This window comes from Dromaius novaehollandiae, chromosome W (assembly GCF_036370855.1).
Source record: "Dromaius novaehollandiae isolate bDroNov1 chromosome W, bDroNov1.hap1, whole genome shotgun sequence".
Classification (NCBI taxonomy): Eukaryota; Metazoa; Chordata; class Aves; order Casuariiformes; family Dromaiidae; genus Dromaius; species Dromaius novaehollandiae.
In genome coordinates, this window is record NC_088130.1 from 17,893,336 (window position 1) to 17,911,214 (window position 17,879).

General features: G+C 41.5%; 2 protein-coding genes and 1 long non-coding RNA gene across 12 annotated transcripts in view; 1 reads left to right on the forward strand and 2 right to left on the reverse strand.

Moving 5' to 3' along the window:
- Positions 1 to 1,321, reverse strand: part of LOC112978792 (dual specificity protein phosphatase CDC14C) — a 46,094-nt gene extending 44,773 nt beyond the window's left edge. For 2 of the 5 annotated variants that reach the window (XR_010385823.1, XM_064500853.1), the window contains exon 1: positions 1,000 to 1,319. Coding sequence is in view for 4 of the 5 variants with exons in the window: in XM_064500853.1 (XP_064356923.1) it covers positions 1,000 to 1,180 (181 nt within the window). In the remaining variant the exon portion in view is untranslated. Of the gene's footprint in view, positions 1 to 999 lie in introns of all 5 variants that reach the window. The other 3 variants (XM_064500851.1, XM_064500854.1, XM_064500852.1) reach the window with 3 other exon arrangements.
- Positions 1,322 to 1,460: 139 nt separating this feature from the next.
- Positions 1,461 to 17,879, forward strand: part of LOC135324449 (uncharacterized) — a 38,300-nt gene continuing 21,881 nt past the window's right edge. Inside the window, exons 1-2 of the long non-coding RNA XR_010385826.1 lie at positions 1,461 to 1,542; positions 2,713 to 2,845. This is a non-coding gene — a long non-coding RNA (uncharacterized LOC135324449). The remainder of the gene's footprint in view (positions 1,543 to 2,712; positions 2,846 to 17,879) is intronic.
- On the reverse strand, positions 3,187 to 9,328 carry LOC112978791 (peroxiredoxin-like 2C). 6 transcript variants are annotated; one of them, XM_026092523.2, is made up of 6 exons: positions 8,713 to 9,328; positions 8,113 to 8,181; positions 6,619 to 6,672; positions 6,079 to 6,193; positions 5,681 to 5,812; positions 3,187 to 3,297 (listed from the first exon to the last, which is right to left on the reverse strand). In XM_026092523.2, exons 1-6 carry the CDS (start codon positions 8,890 to 8,892, stop codon positions 3,266 to 3,268), a joined length of 582 nt encoding a protein of 193 aa, XP_025948308.1. In that variant the 5' UTR covers positions 8,893 to 9,328; the 3' UTR covers positions 3,187 to 3,265. The 6 variants fall into 6 exon arrangements, with proteins under 6 accessions (XP_025948308.1, XP_025948306.1, XP_064356929.1 ...); XM_026092521.2 differs by lacking the exon at positions 3,187 to 3,297 and adding an exon at positions 4,338 to 5,022 and having other exon boundaries at positions 8,788 to 9,127; XM_064500859.1 differs by lacking the exon at positions 3,187 to 3,297 and adding an exon at positions 4,338 to 5,022 and having other exon boundaries at positions 8,791 to 9,125.

The window sequence follows — 17,879 nt, forward strand, 5'->3', positions numbered from 1 at the left end:
GCAGTGTTCTTAATGAGTTTCGCACTGTTTCTGTAAGCAGACAAGCTAGTGCAGATCTTTTAGCCTATAGAGAGTACAAAATATTTACCAGTATGCCTATGTGCAAGAGCAGGGCCTTACGTCCTTATCTATCCCAATACAGAAACGTTAATCCATTTCCAGCACCACACTATCAAAAAGGCAGAGCTGCCAGTTCAAGACTTGAAATAAGTTTTAAAACGCCTGAATGGACAGGTAAGCTTGTGGGCTTATTGTTTTATCGCTTCTCTGTTAAAAAACAAATACATCATATTGGTGAAATAAAGATTAGACTATAATTGTGCCGTTATTAGACACGTGCAAACAGCAGCCAATATACATAGTTAAAAAAAAGAGAGAGAGAGAGAATCTTAGATTTTTAAATCTAAGAAGCTACCGCATTTTAATCAAGTTTGTTATACTACATACTGCTCTGTATGAGGACATCCCAGAGAAAAACGCAACCAGATGCTAGGTGCTCCGCTGTGTTATTTAAGCGGGCGAACGCGAAAGCACAGCGGTCCGCGGGGCCTATTCGGGGCCAGGCTGCTCCGACCCGGGCGGCCGCTGTCCACCGCGGGCCGCGCTGACCTGTTCGCTGGATGGGGGCCGGGCCGGGCCGGGCCGGGCTGCCCACACGCTGCCCAGCGACACTCGCTGACACCAGGAGGCACCACCCGCCACACCCGGCGACAAGAGCAGCCAACTTTAGAACAGCACCATCCTACTTTCCCCACAGCCCGAAACTCGGGCGCGCCGGGCAGCGCCGCCCCCCGCCCGCACAGCAACTTTCCCCGGCGGCGGTGGCGGTTACACCCCCCGCCCGGGGGCCGCCGCCCCCCCGCCCCGTCCCGTCCCGTCCCGTCCCGCCGGCAACGGCCAAGTTGCGCGGCGGCAACTCGCAGCCCCCCGGGGGGGGGGGGGTGTTGGGGCCGCCTCGGCCCGCCGCGCGCCCCGCCGCCGCCGCCGCCGCCTCCTCACCGGCGAGCTGCACGCAGGTCTCCGGGGCGGCGGGGGGCGGCTGCCGCTGCTCCGCCTCGCCCCCCCCCGCCGCCGCCGCCGCCGCCGCCGCCGCCCTGGCCGCCGCGCTCCGAGTTCTCTTCAGAGCCGGGGGCGCCGGGGCCGCGCGGCGCCGCGCCTCGGCCCAGCTCTTCCGCTTCATGGCGGAGGCGGCCGCGCCGCTACGGTGGGTGCGAGGCGGCGCGGCTCATCCCCGCCGCGCCGCGCCGCTCCCCGCGGGGCCCGGGCTGCCGGAGGGAGGGAGGGAGGGAGGGACGGACGGCCGGCAGGGGAGGGGACGGCAGGGGTGGGACCCCGCCGCGGCGGCGGCTGACGCGTCTCCGCGGACACCGCCCCCTCCCGCCGCCCCATGCACCTACCGCCCCCCGCCCCGAACCGGCGGCCGCGCGCCGCCACCTCCCCGCGCCCCCCCCCCCCCCGCTGCTGCTGATTGGGTCACGGCGGCGTGGCGTCACCAGCGCGGAGCGGTGGGGGCGGTGATGTCATAGTGGCCGGCCGTAACAGGTGGGCTGAGGGGGGTGTGCGGGAGCGCGGGGACGGGGCGCGAGCGCGGCCGTTAACGGCCTGGCTGCCGCCCGCCCCTCCGCCGCCGCGCGGGGCCCCGCTCATGGCTGCCCCGCAACAGCGTGTAAGCGAGGCTCCGTGGCGGCCCCCAGGCACCTCCGCGGGGTCAGCCAGGGGCTCGGGGAGGGGGCCCCCCAGACACATGGCTGTTAAATAACGGTAGACTCCCCCTCACCCCTCGCCGGGCACGGGGCCGCGCCGCCCTTTCCTCGGTGCTCGGAGGGGCGCCTGCTGCCTCCGTGCCCCTCTCTTGGGGACGGGGGTACGCGGAAGGTAGCGCCACTGAAATACGGCTCCTTGGGGCATAAAGGCGGAAGCTGCGGGCATGGTGTCGTCACCTGTGAGGCAGCGTGAGGGGTTTGCCCCCAGAAGAAGGCCTGGAACATGGGCTCTTAGGTAAAACTGTGCCTTCGCTGGAAGGGATTATTTTAAATTGCATTCTTGACGTGTGTCAGTCTCTCAGATACCTATTACAATATATACAAAGCAAGGATTCCGTGGAGAGATTTTATCTTTCTTGTTAGACCAACTGATGTGGTTGGAAAGAAAACAATCCAGTACACGCATCCCTCTTCTGTCCTGAAGATATAAGTGATTTATTTGAAAAGTTATTTTTGTATCTACTTCTCAAGCACAACGATACTTTAAAATACACTAGTATTTTAAGTAGGTGCTCAAATAAACCAAGAGCATAGTTGAAACAACTTCTAAAAACTGCAGCCTCCCATCTCTGTCTAACTGGCCATGCCAAAAGCCCTCACTGAAAGTACTTTACCCTCAGCTGAGTATGAGGTCAGCAATTATGTCCCACTCTTTTCCACCTTCTGCTGCATCCCTTTTTAAAAATACTTTTTCAGATAGCACAAGAGACTTAAAATTGTGCTGACATTTTGAAAATCATTTCTCTTATGAAGAAACATGGTGATTGTTCTTACAATTTATTATGCACGAGGGGGATTGCTGTCTCACAGAGCTCCAGTGAAGCTGTGGGCAGATGCAATAGTCGATCTGCATGCAACAAATGTAGGGCTTATGCCTTAATTAGGATTGTTCTACTGATTCCTCCTCTGTGTCTTTTTCTCTCTTTTTGTTTGTCTTTGCTTTCTGAAGAAGAAGTGATTTTGCTGGGATAATACAGAGGCCATGGCGTGGTTCCTGTCAGTATTGAAATGGGTGAGGACAGATGACTTCAATCTATAGAGCTGTCAAACTACAACCTAATGCCTTCCAATCCCTTTTAAAGGTACACATTTCTTTTAGGTATAGTTAATTTTATTTGCAGTTTGTACGTAAAATTTGGCAGTAGAAGTATTCCTATCATATTTTTTTAATTCTACTGACAGCAAAACAAGCAGAAAAACAACCAGCCAAACAATTCCTTTAAAATCAAAGCACTGCGGCACCAAGAACATGAAAATGAAATGGCTGCAAAACAAAAGTGGAGCTAAATTCAGTATCCTTGACAGTGATGATCAGATAAATGAATTAGAGTGGAAACACTACAAAGAAGCTGGTTATTTATCATTCTTTCACTTTGAATATGTTTTAAATTTTCTGCATTTCTAATAGCACTCGTGCTTCACAAACACAGGAACAGTTTTCTAGCTTGCTTTTTGCTGTGGTTTCAGTAGCATACAGGCAGTCAGTATCCAGAGTTTCTGGCTTACTCAGAAATGTTGTTAAGGTGCAGGAACCCTGGAAAGAGGAGAGGATAGTTCTTTATTTATGAATATAGAGGCAGTGGTTCATTAAAAGCAGACCTTACTCTTGTGAATCATAGCTGCCAGAAAGGCTCTTGAGCTGGTCAGTCTGTTATGCTAAATACTGAGGAAGGCTCAGGCCAACCCTGACATCATGAGAGTTCAAAGTCTGCACATGATCACTTCTAGTCCTGTTTTGAGTGCTGTTTAATCAAAGTAGGGAATTGAATACAATATTTTCACAGTAATAATATCCTTCTCTCAAACATCTGAATCATCTATAAAACATATGTGTATAATTAATAAATTGCTGTGGGATAGTACCTTTTGCCGGAATTACATTACTTAATATCTTTTTTTTTTTAAGCATGAGTTTTATTTTTGGCCAAAGAAATTGCATTTAATTTCACATGATCTTAATGGTGTAGAGCCCTCAAGAGTTTACTCTGGGCCTACCCATGACCTTAAAGGATGCAGGGACAAACCTCTTCATAGAAAACCATTTTACAATTGCATTATTGTTAAGGATTAAAGTTGGAAAGGTTTCGCAGTTGAGGTATGTATGAATAGTAGCAGTTTACAGTGAAGGCCAAAACTCATAAGCTGCAGAGGAGGATGCGCTCCTCCATAAATCTCAGACAATCTCATTTTAAAATTGCTAAAATGCAGCTTGTGGATAACAGAGGGGAAGCTCTACTCTAATGAAAGCAATAGATTCTGAACATAAATATTGCCAGAAAAAAGGTAATGAGAAATCAGACAACCACAAACCAAAATGTTATTGTCCTCAGCTCTGCTGTCTGTGACAGAATTAACTATGGATATTTTTTCAAAGACCTCTTGCTCTGAGAGACCAAGGGAAAATTTACCTACAAGTGAAAATTTTTCTGCGAATATCCATAGGAAGACAGTTAACCAACTATGGCCTACTTTAAAACTGACAGTCTGATCAGAAACATGTTTAAGACACACCTCTCCCTGTTTTATAAACCTACCTTTTTGTGTGGACAGAAAAGAACTGCAGACAACAGCTGATATATTTAAAATATTTATTTAAAATTATAAAAAGTATTTTGTAGTGTCTGTCAGTGCAAGATACAAGAGTATGCATAAGCTTAAGTCTCACTGTTTGCAATTGTGATTTTTCAAGGTATATTTTAATATGTTTGTTGCACAGTGCTGGGACCTTTAAAATATCACTGAAAAGTATTGAATTGAAAAGCCAGTATGATCTACCAAAAGGCAAGAATCCCAAGTTCCTTCTGAGCAAAGCCAGGTTTGGAGGTTTTTCCACCATCATTTAGTGCATCCTGAACAAAGATTTTTAAAATGTGCTAACAAGATTGTTTGATTAGAAAATAATAAGCAAAAGGAATTTTTGCAGTAAGACTCAGATATTTTTATCTTACATACAATAGAAATAGCACTTTTGTGTCCATCTTCAAGGCAAGGTAGTTTATTCAGTGCGCTGGTATTCTAGATAGGGTTTCAGATGTCCCATAAAGACACAACAGTACTCATGCTGGTGGGAATTCTCTGGAATATTGTCCTTGTAGCTTATAACAAACAAACAATGATATATTGTCTCAGTGTCATATGTCAATGATCTGGGATTTGTTTGTGAAATTTACTGTTTTAACTCCTGCCAGCTGCAAAACTGTGTTAATGGGAGCATGATCCAACCTGTGTTTATCAAGGTGCAAAAAATGAACTTCATTACCTGGAATGGAATGAGAAAAAAATGTAAATAGTTGAAAAAAATATTCATTTATTTTAAGACATAAGTGAATTAAAGAAGCATTCCGATTTCCTACTAGTTCTTGTGAAACTGTGCAGTAGCTCTGTAGATTTCGCAATATACTGTATTTTAAACTATGGCATGGATTTTTAATGAAGATTTTTTAAGTTATAGACAGAAGGGGAATTGAGGGATGTAACTGAATTAAATCTGCTGTAGCAGGATGCTTCCCAATGATTCAAAGAGATGATTTTGTCATGTTACAGCTTCCCTCCATGCTTTATTCCTGTGCTAAAAACACATTAAATGCCTAAGATCAAATGTAAAAGCAGAGTGTAAGCAAACATGGAGTTGTCATTAAAAAAAAAAAAACCCTCCAAACTTCAAGCCCACTGTTCCACTACACTGAAGGCAACGCTCCTGTTGGTCAGGATGGTGATCAGCTTTGTGCCCTTTCTGTGGGAGGGGAAACAATGCAATGCCACTTCTGCAGGGTTCTTCCGGATAACAGACTCACACAGCCAACGCACAACTCTCCTTCCTCCTTGGGAAGCCTCAGGATAGCGGCCAAGACAGAAGCAGATAAGGCAAACAGCTGAAGGAGGGGACTGTAACTTACAGACAGAACAAACAAGCTCACCTGGGCCTAAAATCAAAGTTCCTCCCTGCTGAGCTGGATCTCCTTGGAAATCGAAAGCTGGGCCAGTCATCGCTCTCCACATACTCCTAATACTTCCCGAGAGCATGTTTGATTTTACGTGAGGGCTCTGCACTAAATGAAACAGCAAAATACTTGTTACCTAGAAATACAAAACTACATAAGGCAAAACCAAAATTAAGTTGTTGCTATGAATAGCCTACAATTTCCTGATTACTGTAGAAACACAAGTTTCTCAAAGTTTAGACAAAGTGAAGTACAGCCTACAAGAGATGGTCTGGTGGGCAGCTCCCTTCCTATTTCCATCATAATCATACTATTTTATCAGAGCATTCTTTTGTTCTTTGTAAGACAAATCAAGGAGAGAAAATTACTCTTACCTGATGTGCCTGGTGTGTTGTTACCTTCACCTCTTTTCATGCCAAGTGTTTTATAAATTTCTCTTTGTGGATCTACATACATTTCATGTATATACCCAGTTAAACTGCAAAAGGGCTGCAAAATATGTACATAGAAAAAATATGTTTTAGTTTAAGATAGTAATTAATTAGAGTCTACTGACAGTGGAAAAATATTCTGAAAAAATCTTGGTTTTAAAACCTCTGAATCCATCATGTTAAATGAAATTAAAGGCCAAAAATTTTTAGTCCTGAAGCTTTTACTAAAACATAGCTTCCAGTGAAATCAAGCGAAGATTTTCCTGAACAATTCTTAGTGGATTTTAAACCAAAATTTTTAGTTATTTATTTTATTCATGTACTTCTATTAGGATTGCCTCATGGAAAATAATAGCTCATTTTTCTGTGGTTGTAAATGTCCATCTTTTCCCTAGAACAAAATCCTTCAGTGCAAATTGTTAAAATGTAAAATACAATAGAATATACTCTTTACTTAATTACGTTACTTAATGACTACTTTACCTTGATGTGATGATAAGATGACTGTCCAATAACTATAAGCCTCACATTTGCATCCTAGAACAGAACATAGATATTGAAACTATAAAGAGGAACTCTATTTCTGCATGGCTGCAAAACATGAGCAGAATCTAGTGTTCCAAGTTAGTCATTGGGGTATACTGAGTTAAAATTATTTGAAATTAAAGTCACTTACATACTTAGAGCACTTACTTTTGTCTGTCACCTACAGTAAGTGGCTGTACTAATTTATTAAGGGATAAGTTATTTTTTAAAGGTAACTGTAAAGTTACAGATACGTAAATTTTATGTTCTCTGTGACATTAGTAGAGTCATGTTTTCAACCGACTGCAAGCATGTTTGCAACTGACTGCAACTGATATCTTTTGCAGATGCAACACAAGGGCTGAGCCTAAAATACAGGCCAAAACGTAAGTTTATTTAGATGCCAGTAATACATTAATAGAATTTAAGATTATTTGAATATTATGATACAATGCTTGTCCATCCCCAGTAGAATCACTTTGACTTTGCTTTTTAGCAAAAGCAGTCCTCCTAAAAATCAAATACTCGTACTAAAAAAAGCAAGGAAGAATTTTGTTCTCTCTGTATATTTATTTGAGCAGCCAAATTTAAAAAATGTCATACTGAGTAACATTAACTAAATGATTTAGAAAAAATCTTGCCCTGAGAAGGGGAGCTGAAGCTTCTCTGCTGAGAAGGGATCCTGAAGAAGTTGCTCCTCTACATCTCCAAGTTCCTATTACATCTAAGGCCTGCTGGGTCTCTGTCATCAGCTATGCTGCTGTTGGGAGCAAAATATGACAAAATTTCAATCAGCAGACTAGAAGAGACAGATTGTTCTTTCTAATTTAGCAGAGGATCAATGTCTCTCCCTGGTATCTCTTACCACTCAGCAAATACCAGTGTGTAGCAGCCCCTGCCTACTCCATTTCTCCTTTCTGTCACTATGTCACTTCTGTTTGTGCAGCTGCCTGGTGAACAGGTTACAGAACTGGTGCAGCTTACAAATAACCTGTAGAAAAAGACTATTTTTAATCCAGATCAACTTCCTGATCTCATTCCATGCACCACTATCAGTCAGCTGTACCAGCATAGTAGAAAGGGCAGTAGGTAGGTAGTGGTGGTAGAATAGGTGGCTGCCCAGAGCAGTACTAATTTAGAAAGAAATGGCTGTCAAATCTCATCTAACTGTTCAGAACACAGGCAAAAAAACAGCATCAAGCTAATAGTGCAGGGAGAAATAATGCTGCTGCAAATGAGCCCGTAGCGCAATGGATTTCTTCACGCGTCTCCTAGGCAGATGCATTATGGTAATTGTAGCAAATTGTAGCGATGAAAGTACTAACTTTGTTTTGAGCTACTGTTTTATTCCTAGAAGGCTTAAACACCATGCAAACTTGCAGCAGGAGCTAAGAGACCTGTGTGACTGCAGCAACCCCATGTACAAATACATATTAAGGGCATTGTACTTACTTCTAAAAAACTCTTGGGGACTTTTGCCAGGTCTTCTACATACTCCTTACAGGTGTAACATAAAAAATTCTGCAACATAGCCAGTTGGACATGTCAGAAAGACATAACTGCATAACACTGAAGCATCGGAGTCTGACCTGAGGCACAAACCATCTTGGAGGTGACCAGAAACTGGGAACAGGAGAGACTAAACTTCACTGCAACAGTCAAATTCGGATTAGGATCTTGGTTTTATCCAAAGCTGAACAGGGACACTGGGTTTGAGGCCTTGCTGTTATTTACACTAGGAATGTGACAGCTGGCTTATCAGACAGGGAAATCAGGGAACATAATAGTTGTTTCCCTAAACACATGGTAGCAGACTCCTTTCCCTTCAGATAAAAGTTATATCTTTTTACCAAAGAATCGGCGTTCCTGAAAACAACTGATCTGCTTTATAATATTTTCTTTTCTCTCTGCTCCAGCCTAGCCTGTTTAAGGCCTTCTCCATTTATAGCCAAGCTGGAGCTCCCTGCATGTATCTTGTTTTCTAGTTTGCTTAAGTGCCTCTAAGCTCCAGACAGGCATGCTAATCCTGCCTGGAAACTCCTCTCTCCTCACCCGCACAAACACCACGATCGCTTTCTGCTCCCCGTACAGGGCCCTGAAGGGGATCTTTTTCCCGTCCGCATCTACCACCAGACACTGGGCGGCCTCTCGCAGTTCCTCCGGCTCCGGGTGCTGCAAGACGTGCGTGCTGCAGATCTGCTGCGTGACGGGGTCTGCCGGAGGATATGCCATGGCTGAGTGGCCTCACTCCAGCTCTTGCCGTCTTTGCCTGGCTTTCCTGGCCTGGAAAAAACGGAAGAAAAGAAAGGCGGAGCCAGACAGAAAACTCAGGGGGGATGTGACCGTGATGAAGTATGAGGCTTGGTGGGAGGGTATCGTCTCTATTCCTGGAACAGATCCACCTCCAATAGCAGCAAGGTCAGCAGCTGAGCACTCCACGTCTGCAGATGCTTCACTCACTTAAGGAGGAGTTGATGAGTTTGGGGCCTTTGAGTAAATAAAGAGAGAAATCAGCTGCCAAAATCATCGCATATCAGGGTGAGCCAGAATGCAGTTTGTTCCTGGAAAACATAACAAAACCAAACCAAACCGACCAGAAATTATGTGTAATCAGAGCACTGATGTTATTGTAAGGTCTCGAGATCAGAGTTCACTTTGCAGGATGCCGCAACAGTTCAGCAGACTGCGAGTGAGCTGGAAACATCTGTCTTCTAGGAACTGTCAAGCCGCTGCATCAGAAAGGGCAGAGCCTGTTTTCCTGTTTTGAAGTAAAAGTAGAACTTTATTTGACTTTGGCAGGTGAACAGAGAATAGAGGATACTGAGCAGTACAGATGTTCATATTGGTACAGAAACAACACATAGAAATGAATGAACTGAGCAGACCTTCTTAAAATAAGAAAAACACCAGACAGATGAAGAATATCTCAATCTGTAAGGGTGTATTTTGTTAGCTGAAAGTTCATGAGGAGGACAGTACCTTTTTCTTAACAGAGAGAGGAAAAGTAGTATGAGAGGGAATAGGACTGGGTGGATCTCTGGAAGTTATTCTCCTTTCTGAGGCCCTCTGATGGTGTTAATTCTGGAGTGCCCCTTGGCAAACTGACCCAGTATCTATACTGTTAATGTTTCTCAAACACAAATCCCTTGTACTTTTGATTAAGCCCATTGCTTCTTACGCTGTTGGAAGTGAGCACATGGAACAGGTCAATCCCTTTGCTGCACGAAGTTTTTGTCACTGGGCAGGCTATTGCAAGGCTGCCCTCAATCTTCTATTTGCTAGACTAAACAATCCTTTTTTTCCAATTCTTTCTTCTCATAGGTCATGTTTTCTAGAACTTCTAGAATACATTTTTTGTATTTTCCTCTAGACTTTCCAGATGGTTTCCATTATTCAGAAAGTCCAGAGCTTAAAACTAGACACATTATTTCAGCTAAGTGGCAGGTTCACTTCACACATCTCAGGGGCTGTACATCTGTTTAAACATTCTGGCACTGTGGTTATCTTTTTTGCAACAGCACAACATTATTGACTTGAATTCAGCCTGAGGTCCACTATAACCCCCAGCTGCTTTTCAATAGGCCTTCCCTAGCAGGGAGTGCTTTCCTACTGTTCCTCTGATAGTGCTCAGTGAAAGAAATTATCTCTAACTTCAGAATGTCTGAAAGGTCAAATTAGTTCTAGATAAGACATTTACATGTGATGATACAATATAATTGAACACCGCAGTTGAGGTAGCCCTAACTGTTTTAAAATTCTTGCCAAAAAGGACATCAAGGCTCTTAAATGCTTTATGCCAGATTAACAATGAAGAAAACAGCACTGCAGCGTAAATCACAATATGAGGGGAAGCAATCCCTGGCTGATACAGCCATGTACAAGTTTCTAGCTCATATATACAGGCAGAACTATCCTGCCACTGATCTAACCCTCTCGTTTCAGCAAGGACATTTATTTCATGGTATAGATCTAACCTGTGGCTTTACCAGGTTAATTGTGATCATAATAACACTTTTCTGATATAGTAAATCACACTTTGAATGTTAGTAAAGCACTTTTTGTATACTTTGGTATGGCTGCACACTTCCAGGACTAATCTTGTGGTCCAGAATGTCCTCACAATAGTTTTGAATGAGCTCAAATTGGTAGAGGATTTCTGAATACTGTGAAAATTATGTTCTGTTAGGTAAGAACTTGGGCAGTCTTCCTTCCATGTTGTTGCTATCAGACTTCTTTGTTCACTTAACAGTTATTTACGTATACTTTATCCTATCAAACAGATCACTTCAACTAGCAGTCCTGAGCCAAATCTGGACTGTGCAGCAGCATTTTGTGGCCCCTAAACAATAGTGGTGGGGAGCACCCTGCTTACCCTTTGTTACCTCAGGATGTAGCAGAGCAAGCAGAGCTGGTTGGTCTTGACATGCTTTGCGCTTCTTGAGGCTGAAGTGGGCAGGCTGGCCACGTAACCTTGCTGTGTTACAGCTGCAGTGAAATCTCTGGGTAACACAGGCCTTGCTAGGCAGGAGCAGGGGGAGCAGCTTGGCACCTAGATGTCATTGCAGCCTGGAGCAGGGTCATTGTCTTTGGAACTGGCAATTAGAGCCTCCTCAGGAGGTGGTGCTGCTCCAGGGGATCTGCTATCACAGTCTCTGTGCAGGACTACAGAGAGGGATGAGTCTGCTCATGGAAAGACTCAGGCAGGGTGTCACATACTCACAGGACACAGTCCAGGCCTGGTATTGCAAGTAGTTGATCTTGTACTTAGACTCCAGAGAGCTCATTCTCATTTGACTTGAAACAAAGTCACTGAGAAGGCCAGCTTATCCACTGGAGCTGGTAAACATTTCCACCTAAGCCAATCAAGGCTACCTCAAGACATCTCTTTTTTATGCTGTTTGGCCATCTTAAACTAGTTGAAGAAGCATATTGTTAACATTTGGTTTCAGCAATATCCTATTGATGACTAACAGCTTTCTTCTAAGGATGTCAAAGGGTTCTCTAAAGAAGAGAAAATAGCCCCTAAAACAATACAGTTCTAATTTTTGATTGGGGTTCTCAAGTATTACTAGAATACAAACATAAATTGCCATCATCCCCCACTTTACAGAGAAGGAAGAGAAACTAAGAAAGTTTAACAATGACTTTTTCTCTGAAAGAGGAATCACTCAAAATTAGCCATCATTTTTGAAAGTTTAAGCTTACAACTATTCATTTAAATATATACTTATTAAAAATACTGATATAAATTCCACTGGCTTAGATGGAAAGAAAGAATCCGTATCTGTTGTCTTCAGAAATTCTGGACAGTACTGACTGTCTAAGAATGTGGTCCACTAAAGCCATAAAGTCCTACAATGTGAGTTGTGATTAGGAAGACTTTCCCTCCTTTCCCTTTCTCATCTTTCTTTACAGATCTTTAAATACAGAAACGTTTATATCATGAAAACATAGTGCTCATCAGAGTGATGTCTTTTTTAATGTCTTAAGGAGAATCGATTGGTACATTGTCATTGTTAATCATGATGCAGCATTCAAGATTCATACAACTTTCTTCACAGCAATGTAATTTACAGTTTTAAAGATAAACTTAGATAAATACTTAACAGTTGAGTTGCTCTGTGTTGTGGATAAGACATTCAGATTCCTACCATCTCAAGAGGAAGAAAAATCATTAGACACAGATGTAGAATAGTTTATTTGTTTTGTATTGGCTAATGAAACAGAGCGCCAGCTGTAATTATGTAACCTGAATCCTTTTATTTGTAACAGCAGAACAAAATATCTGACAAGAGTAGCTTGGCCTATATAAGTAGCATACCACCCTGTTTAGGGTATGTAGTGATTATTTATAAAGCAACATGTTATTATCAATTTACTACAAGTGATTATTTATAAAGCAACATGTTATTATCAATTTACTACAAGTGTTTAGTGCTAGTATTTTTAATGGGGTTTTTTTTGGCCAAGTATTATTTAGTTAGAGATAACATGGTTATTAATTATCACTTAAAAGGCTTTTTACTCTAGAATTCTAATTACAAGTTTATCGTGCTATATGCTAGCTAAAATTAAATTGCTTTTAAACAGTTGTTTTAAAGAGAATTGCTTACGGCCTTAAAAGAGTCAAGGTGCAATTGTTGGTTTCATCTCTTTTTTTTTTTCCCCTAGTAAGTGCTCTTAAACTCCTGATGTGGCTTCTTTTTGTTTTTTCTTTCTTTTTCTTACTGACAGAGGAGAGTTTACAGTTTCAAAACTTGCTGAAGTATTTCCACGTGACCACTTTGTTTTTCAGTCCTTTTAGTTTTTCAAGGTTATTCACAAGACTAAGGGCTTTGTGAGTCTGTTTGCAGTGTCGGTGTGTATTGTATGCTGATTCACTGTTGTCTCATGACACAAAAATAACTTAAAGGTAATGAAAAATATAGTCTTATAGCTCAGTGATCGTGCTTACACATGGAGAACACCCCTCCCACCCATCCCTCCTGTGATATGTTGGACATATTTAGTTTTGTTATACAAACCTCACAGGGAGAGCAGTAACTACAAATTTCACTACTAAGTGAAATAAGCACCACCTGGATATTGAAGTAGCCTCAAGGCATAAACAGAGCCTTTAATGCATCTAGTCAGAGCTCTCCGTATCTCATCTATTTCTGTTTTGCAGCTACCTACCTTGTGTAGGTACCTTGTGTGCTGTAAATGAAAAACTAGGATGACCAGCTCTGAGTCAAGAATAGTAAATAACATGTGCAGACACCATTTTATTTCTCTCAGTAAGTGCGGCTGATTTAAATCTTTCTTTGAAGAACTAAGAGGAAGCAAGTTTCTCACCTGAAGAAATGACCTATTTAAATAGATAAAGTGCAGGCAAAAAGCAAATAAAAGATATGCTATGATCCAAACTGGCCAAGCAGTTTATCATGTATCTTGTTAGTAGTAAGGCTCTTAGAAAGTAAGCTAATTATCTTTAGTGTTTAAATTATAGTGTAAACTGGATCAGAGGCTTATGAGATAAAAAATGAGAATAGAAGTGGAGGTTATCACATGCAGTTTTCATGCCAGAGTAAGCCTTCTTATATAAGACTCTTCTAGTGTCTTACTAGTAAACAAATACTTTCTTGAAAATCTTAGATACTACAGCTTTTCTTTACAGAAACCCTTTATTTCTAGCAGAACAATCTACAGCTTTGTTTTCCACAGTTTTCTACTTTTTGCCTATGCTGAAAAAACATACTGTAGGAAGATTTTTTCCAGCTGCTGTTTCTACTTTCTGGGTACATAGAGAACTGGTTGTGTATTTAACAGTGGATTCAGTTCAACTGGCTCTGTTACATATGGCAGCTTTGACATTTAGCTACAGTCAGGAATTCCCTTCTTGAGGCTAGTGAATGGTATAATATAGTTGCTAGAGGTTAATAACCTGAGCTACTTCTAGCAGAGATTTGCAAAAGTTCTCATTTATTTCTTGGTATATAGTCAAGAGTAGCATCGCTTTGACATCAGATACATCTCCTTTGCCTCTTTGCTAGAGGGTTCAATTAGGAGGCCAGGCCAATTCCCATATACAGGTAGCTTGTATGTGTGTGCAGGCATGCAAGCATTTAAGCTTGATTGACTGCTTGTATCCTGAGGGCTACAAGTCCATGGCCCATGCACAGTCTCCTTGCATTGAAAATGACTAAAATAGGTTGCCTCATTATCTCTGATTATTGTGTGTCTGGCTGAGATGATGTATGTACCAGACTTGGGCCAAGTAAGCCACAAGTTTCTTTCAAGTCCTTCCTGAAGAAATGATTTAAAGAAAAGGAGTCTAAAGTTAAGATGTTTTCTAGTGGCTGTCATGTGAAGTGTTCATCAGGAGTTTTAAACTACAGGGTTCTTCAGCTGGGCCTTTTAAAATGTCTTTAGTGGAAATACTGTGTTTGATTCCTTAATGATGAAAACTTCCACCACTGTCAGTAAGATTCGTGCCACAGCTGGGACTGAAGGCCTGGTCGTTAAAGCTTTCTGAACCTGGAATTTGCATTGATGTCAGTGTGAATTCTGTACTTGGTGCTTTAAGAACTGATCCTTGGCTTAAGGCTAAAGAAGCTGGCCCTTGCAGTTTGTTAACAGTATGCCAATGTTTAAACATGAAAACTATTTTTTTTCTGGTATTTGCATCAAAATTGCATTATTTTCTTTAACAAAGATGTTAATCTGCTTCAGAAGATTTTCAGTTCTTAATGAAGTTATTTATTGTCTTTCCCTATTTTTCAGTTGCATTCACGTCTCTTTCCTCTTTACACACACATTTCTGTTGCAGTTATTTGTTTATGTACAAAGCTAACAGAATAGGAGGGAATACCAATATGTCAAATACACTTTAGTTACAGGAAGTCTTAAATTAAAATGTATTAACATATCAGCTAAAACACACTCCTGTAACTGAATCATCTGTAAATGATCCAGTGTTATCTACTTTTGCAGATTGGTGAAAGGTCATTTAAATTAGTTCCAATTTATGTACTATTGTTCCTTTATACTGTTGTCTTTCATGTTATGAGTTAGCATGTGCAACAGCCTTCTGTCTGCATCCAAAGATTTCACGCATGAGAGCTGAAGAATAAAAACAAACAAAAAGAAAACAAGGGAAGAGAATAGCAAGGGAATGAAAAATGGCTGATTACATTCTGGTTCCCGTCAATTTCACCCCTCAAAATCTTAACAGAATTTTATTTGGTTTTCCTAACTGTTCTCCTATAAAATGCCCACAACAACTTACACTTAGTTTTCTTGATGCTGATTATCATGCATCGGCAACTCGTAAAAAGCAGCTTCTGTCATTTTTGCACAGCAGTGCATGATCCTGGGGTCAGAACACTTCTTCAGGCTGAATTGACTTGCTCTCTTGGTTCAAAAATGATCAACAGCTGCTCTTCAAAAATTTTCATTAGATACATTAACATTCAGCCTGTGGTCCTGCCACAGTCTCCTGGTTTCTGACACAGAACTCTAGTGACTTGTATTGATTTGATCACACAAATAAATTAGCCAGGTGTTGTAACAGTCAAGCCATAAAACATATTTTTTTCTGTGCAGCTACCCTTAATTCTGCAAAGGGAAATTTTTTAAAGAATCAGTTTATTGGGAAGTATTAGATGATGAATGAAATCTGGATGACAGACTACATGGGATCAGCACAGGGTCTGGAATTGCCATACCCGCAGGAGCCACTTCTTTAGTCACGGCTAATGTAACTTGTGTAGCCTTTTCTGAGTGGTTATAACCACTGCTGCTTTTGTAAAATGGAAAGTCCCCATAATGCAGGACTAAATAAAGTAGAGTTGTCTTGATGATCCTTATGGATCCCGTTCTACCTCCCTTCTACTTCCTACTAGGCTGCTTAGAGCCAAGGCAGATGAGTCTAAGCAGGGATGTTTTAAATTATATATTTTATTTTCTAACAAGTGCATCAAATGGCTTTTGGTCAGCTCAGCACTTATCCTGCTCCAAAAATATCTTTTTTGGGAAGCACTTGGTCCACTTTGGAAATATATATGTATATATATTTAAACATAATCTATTTTCCCATGAAGTATGTGTATGGGTGACTATTGTAGAATGCTTCTTAGGCCTATACCTCTGTGTCTTATGGCAATGACTTCTGAAATCCACACCTGTGGCTTTAATAAGATACTTCTGGAATTCACATCTTTAATTATTTTTCTTTGTAAATTTGTGCAGCTCTGTCTTAACTAGATTATTATATTTCAGCCTCTGTTTCCAACAAGGTAACAGTGTTAACACTCAAAAGTTAATTCTGATTAAAGTAGATTTAAATTCAAGTTCTGTGGCTATTTGTAGACAAATTATGAAAAGTCCTTTAGTGTTGTACTACGTTAGCTTTCTATGGGAATTTCATAGGACACATTTAAGTGACATCAGATATAACAATGAGATAAAAATAGCTTTTATTTTATTTAAAATTGAACTGGACTGCTTTCTTTGAGGAAGATTGACTGTAATCTTCCAGAGTAAGTTATTTACTCGATTCCAGTTCTGGAAGAAAAGCATGGAGAATAGGGAGTTAACAGCTGCACTGCTGTGCTTGACAAGTTTGATAGACAAGTCTGTGCACAAAGAGGATGATAGGCTGGCTGTCAGTCTGTCTGCAGTTTCCCCTACAAATCATAGTATTATAATAAAAAAAGAGGTCATGCCTTACTAAACCTCTAAAGAATTAGAGTCCCAGAAAGAATTTTCTTACATCCCCCTTTAATAAGGGGAAAAGCTGTAGCAGGAGTAAAAATTCCCTAGTTTCCTGGGTGCAATATCTCCTATGCATTAGTGCTTGCTGAGGCATTCATGGCATCTAGACAAGTGTTTGCTTTAACGCATAGTTTTGCCACAAAATTTGGTCTTGCATTGTTACAGGGCACTAGAACTGTATGGAAAGGCTTCTAAAGGATGGAGGGAGTGGGAAAGTAATTTGTCATGGGTGCAGAGGTCTCAGTTCTCTTGACCATTTGAGGGACAAGTGTCAGTCTGAAATTCCAGGCTTTCACTGGAAAGTTATTAGTTCTGTTTCCTTGATGAAGGAAAGCTTGAAAATACAGCCCATGTGCCTAGAATTCAAATGCCGCTAAAAAGATCCTCAAATGTACCACCCTTAAATGGGTTCTAGGTCAAGAGTTTTCTGAACATTTGAAGTTGACAATACTGAAGTCACTGCTGGCCACCTTTTTCTGATGCTTCCTATTAATGCTGCAGTGTTTGGGATGTCTGCCTTCACATTAACAGAGTATGGCCTACACTTGAAGGGAGGAATGTAGTGATACCACTCTTAAGTCCGAGGGCACATAAAAGCAGTTTGCCTTTTGAAGATGCTACAAGACCTTGTGTTTTCCTCTCCAAGCACTTAGAAACATGTTGGCTTCTAGACGTGTGCACAAATACTTTACAACAGTTTGAGACAAGAGGCAAAGGAGTATGCAGTATCTGAACAGAGCTGCAGTGAAAATTTAGGCTGACAGAATGCAATTGCAAAAATGCAATTTAGTCAGAACTCCAGGGATAACCTTGTTTACAGTGCCATAGAGATCTCTGATTGTAAATACTCCAGATCTAGATTTAATACTGCATCTTAAAGACAGTGCTTCCAATAATTCAGCTCACCCTGACATCCTGCTGGGATATTAGTGTAATACTAACTTAGGAGTAAGGATACTACAAAT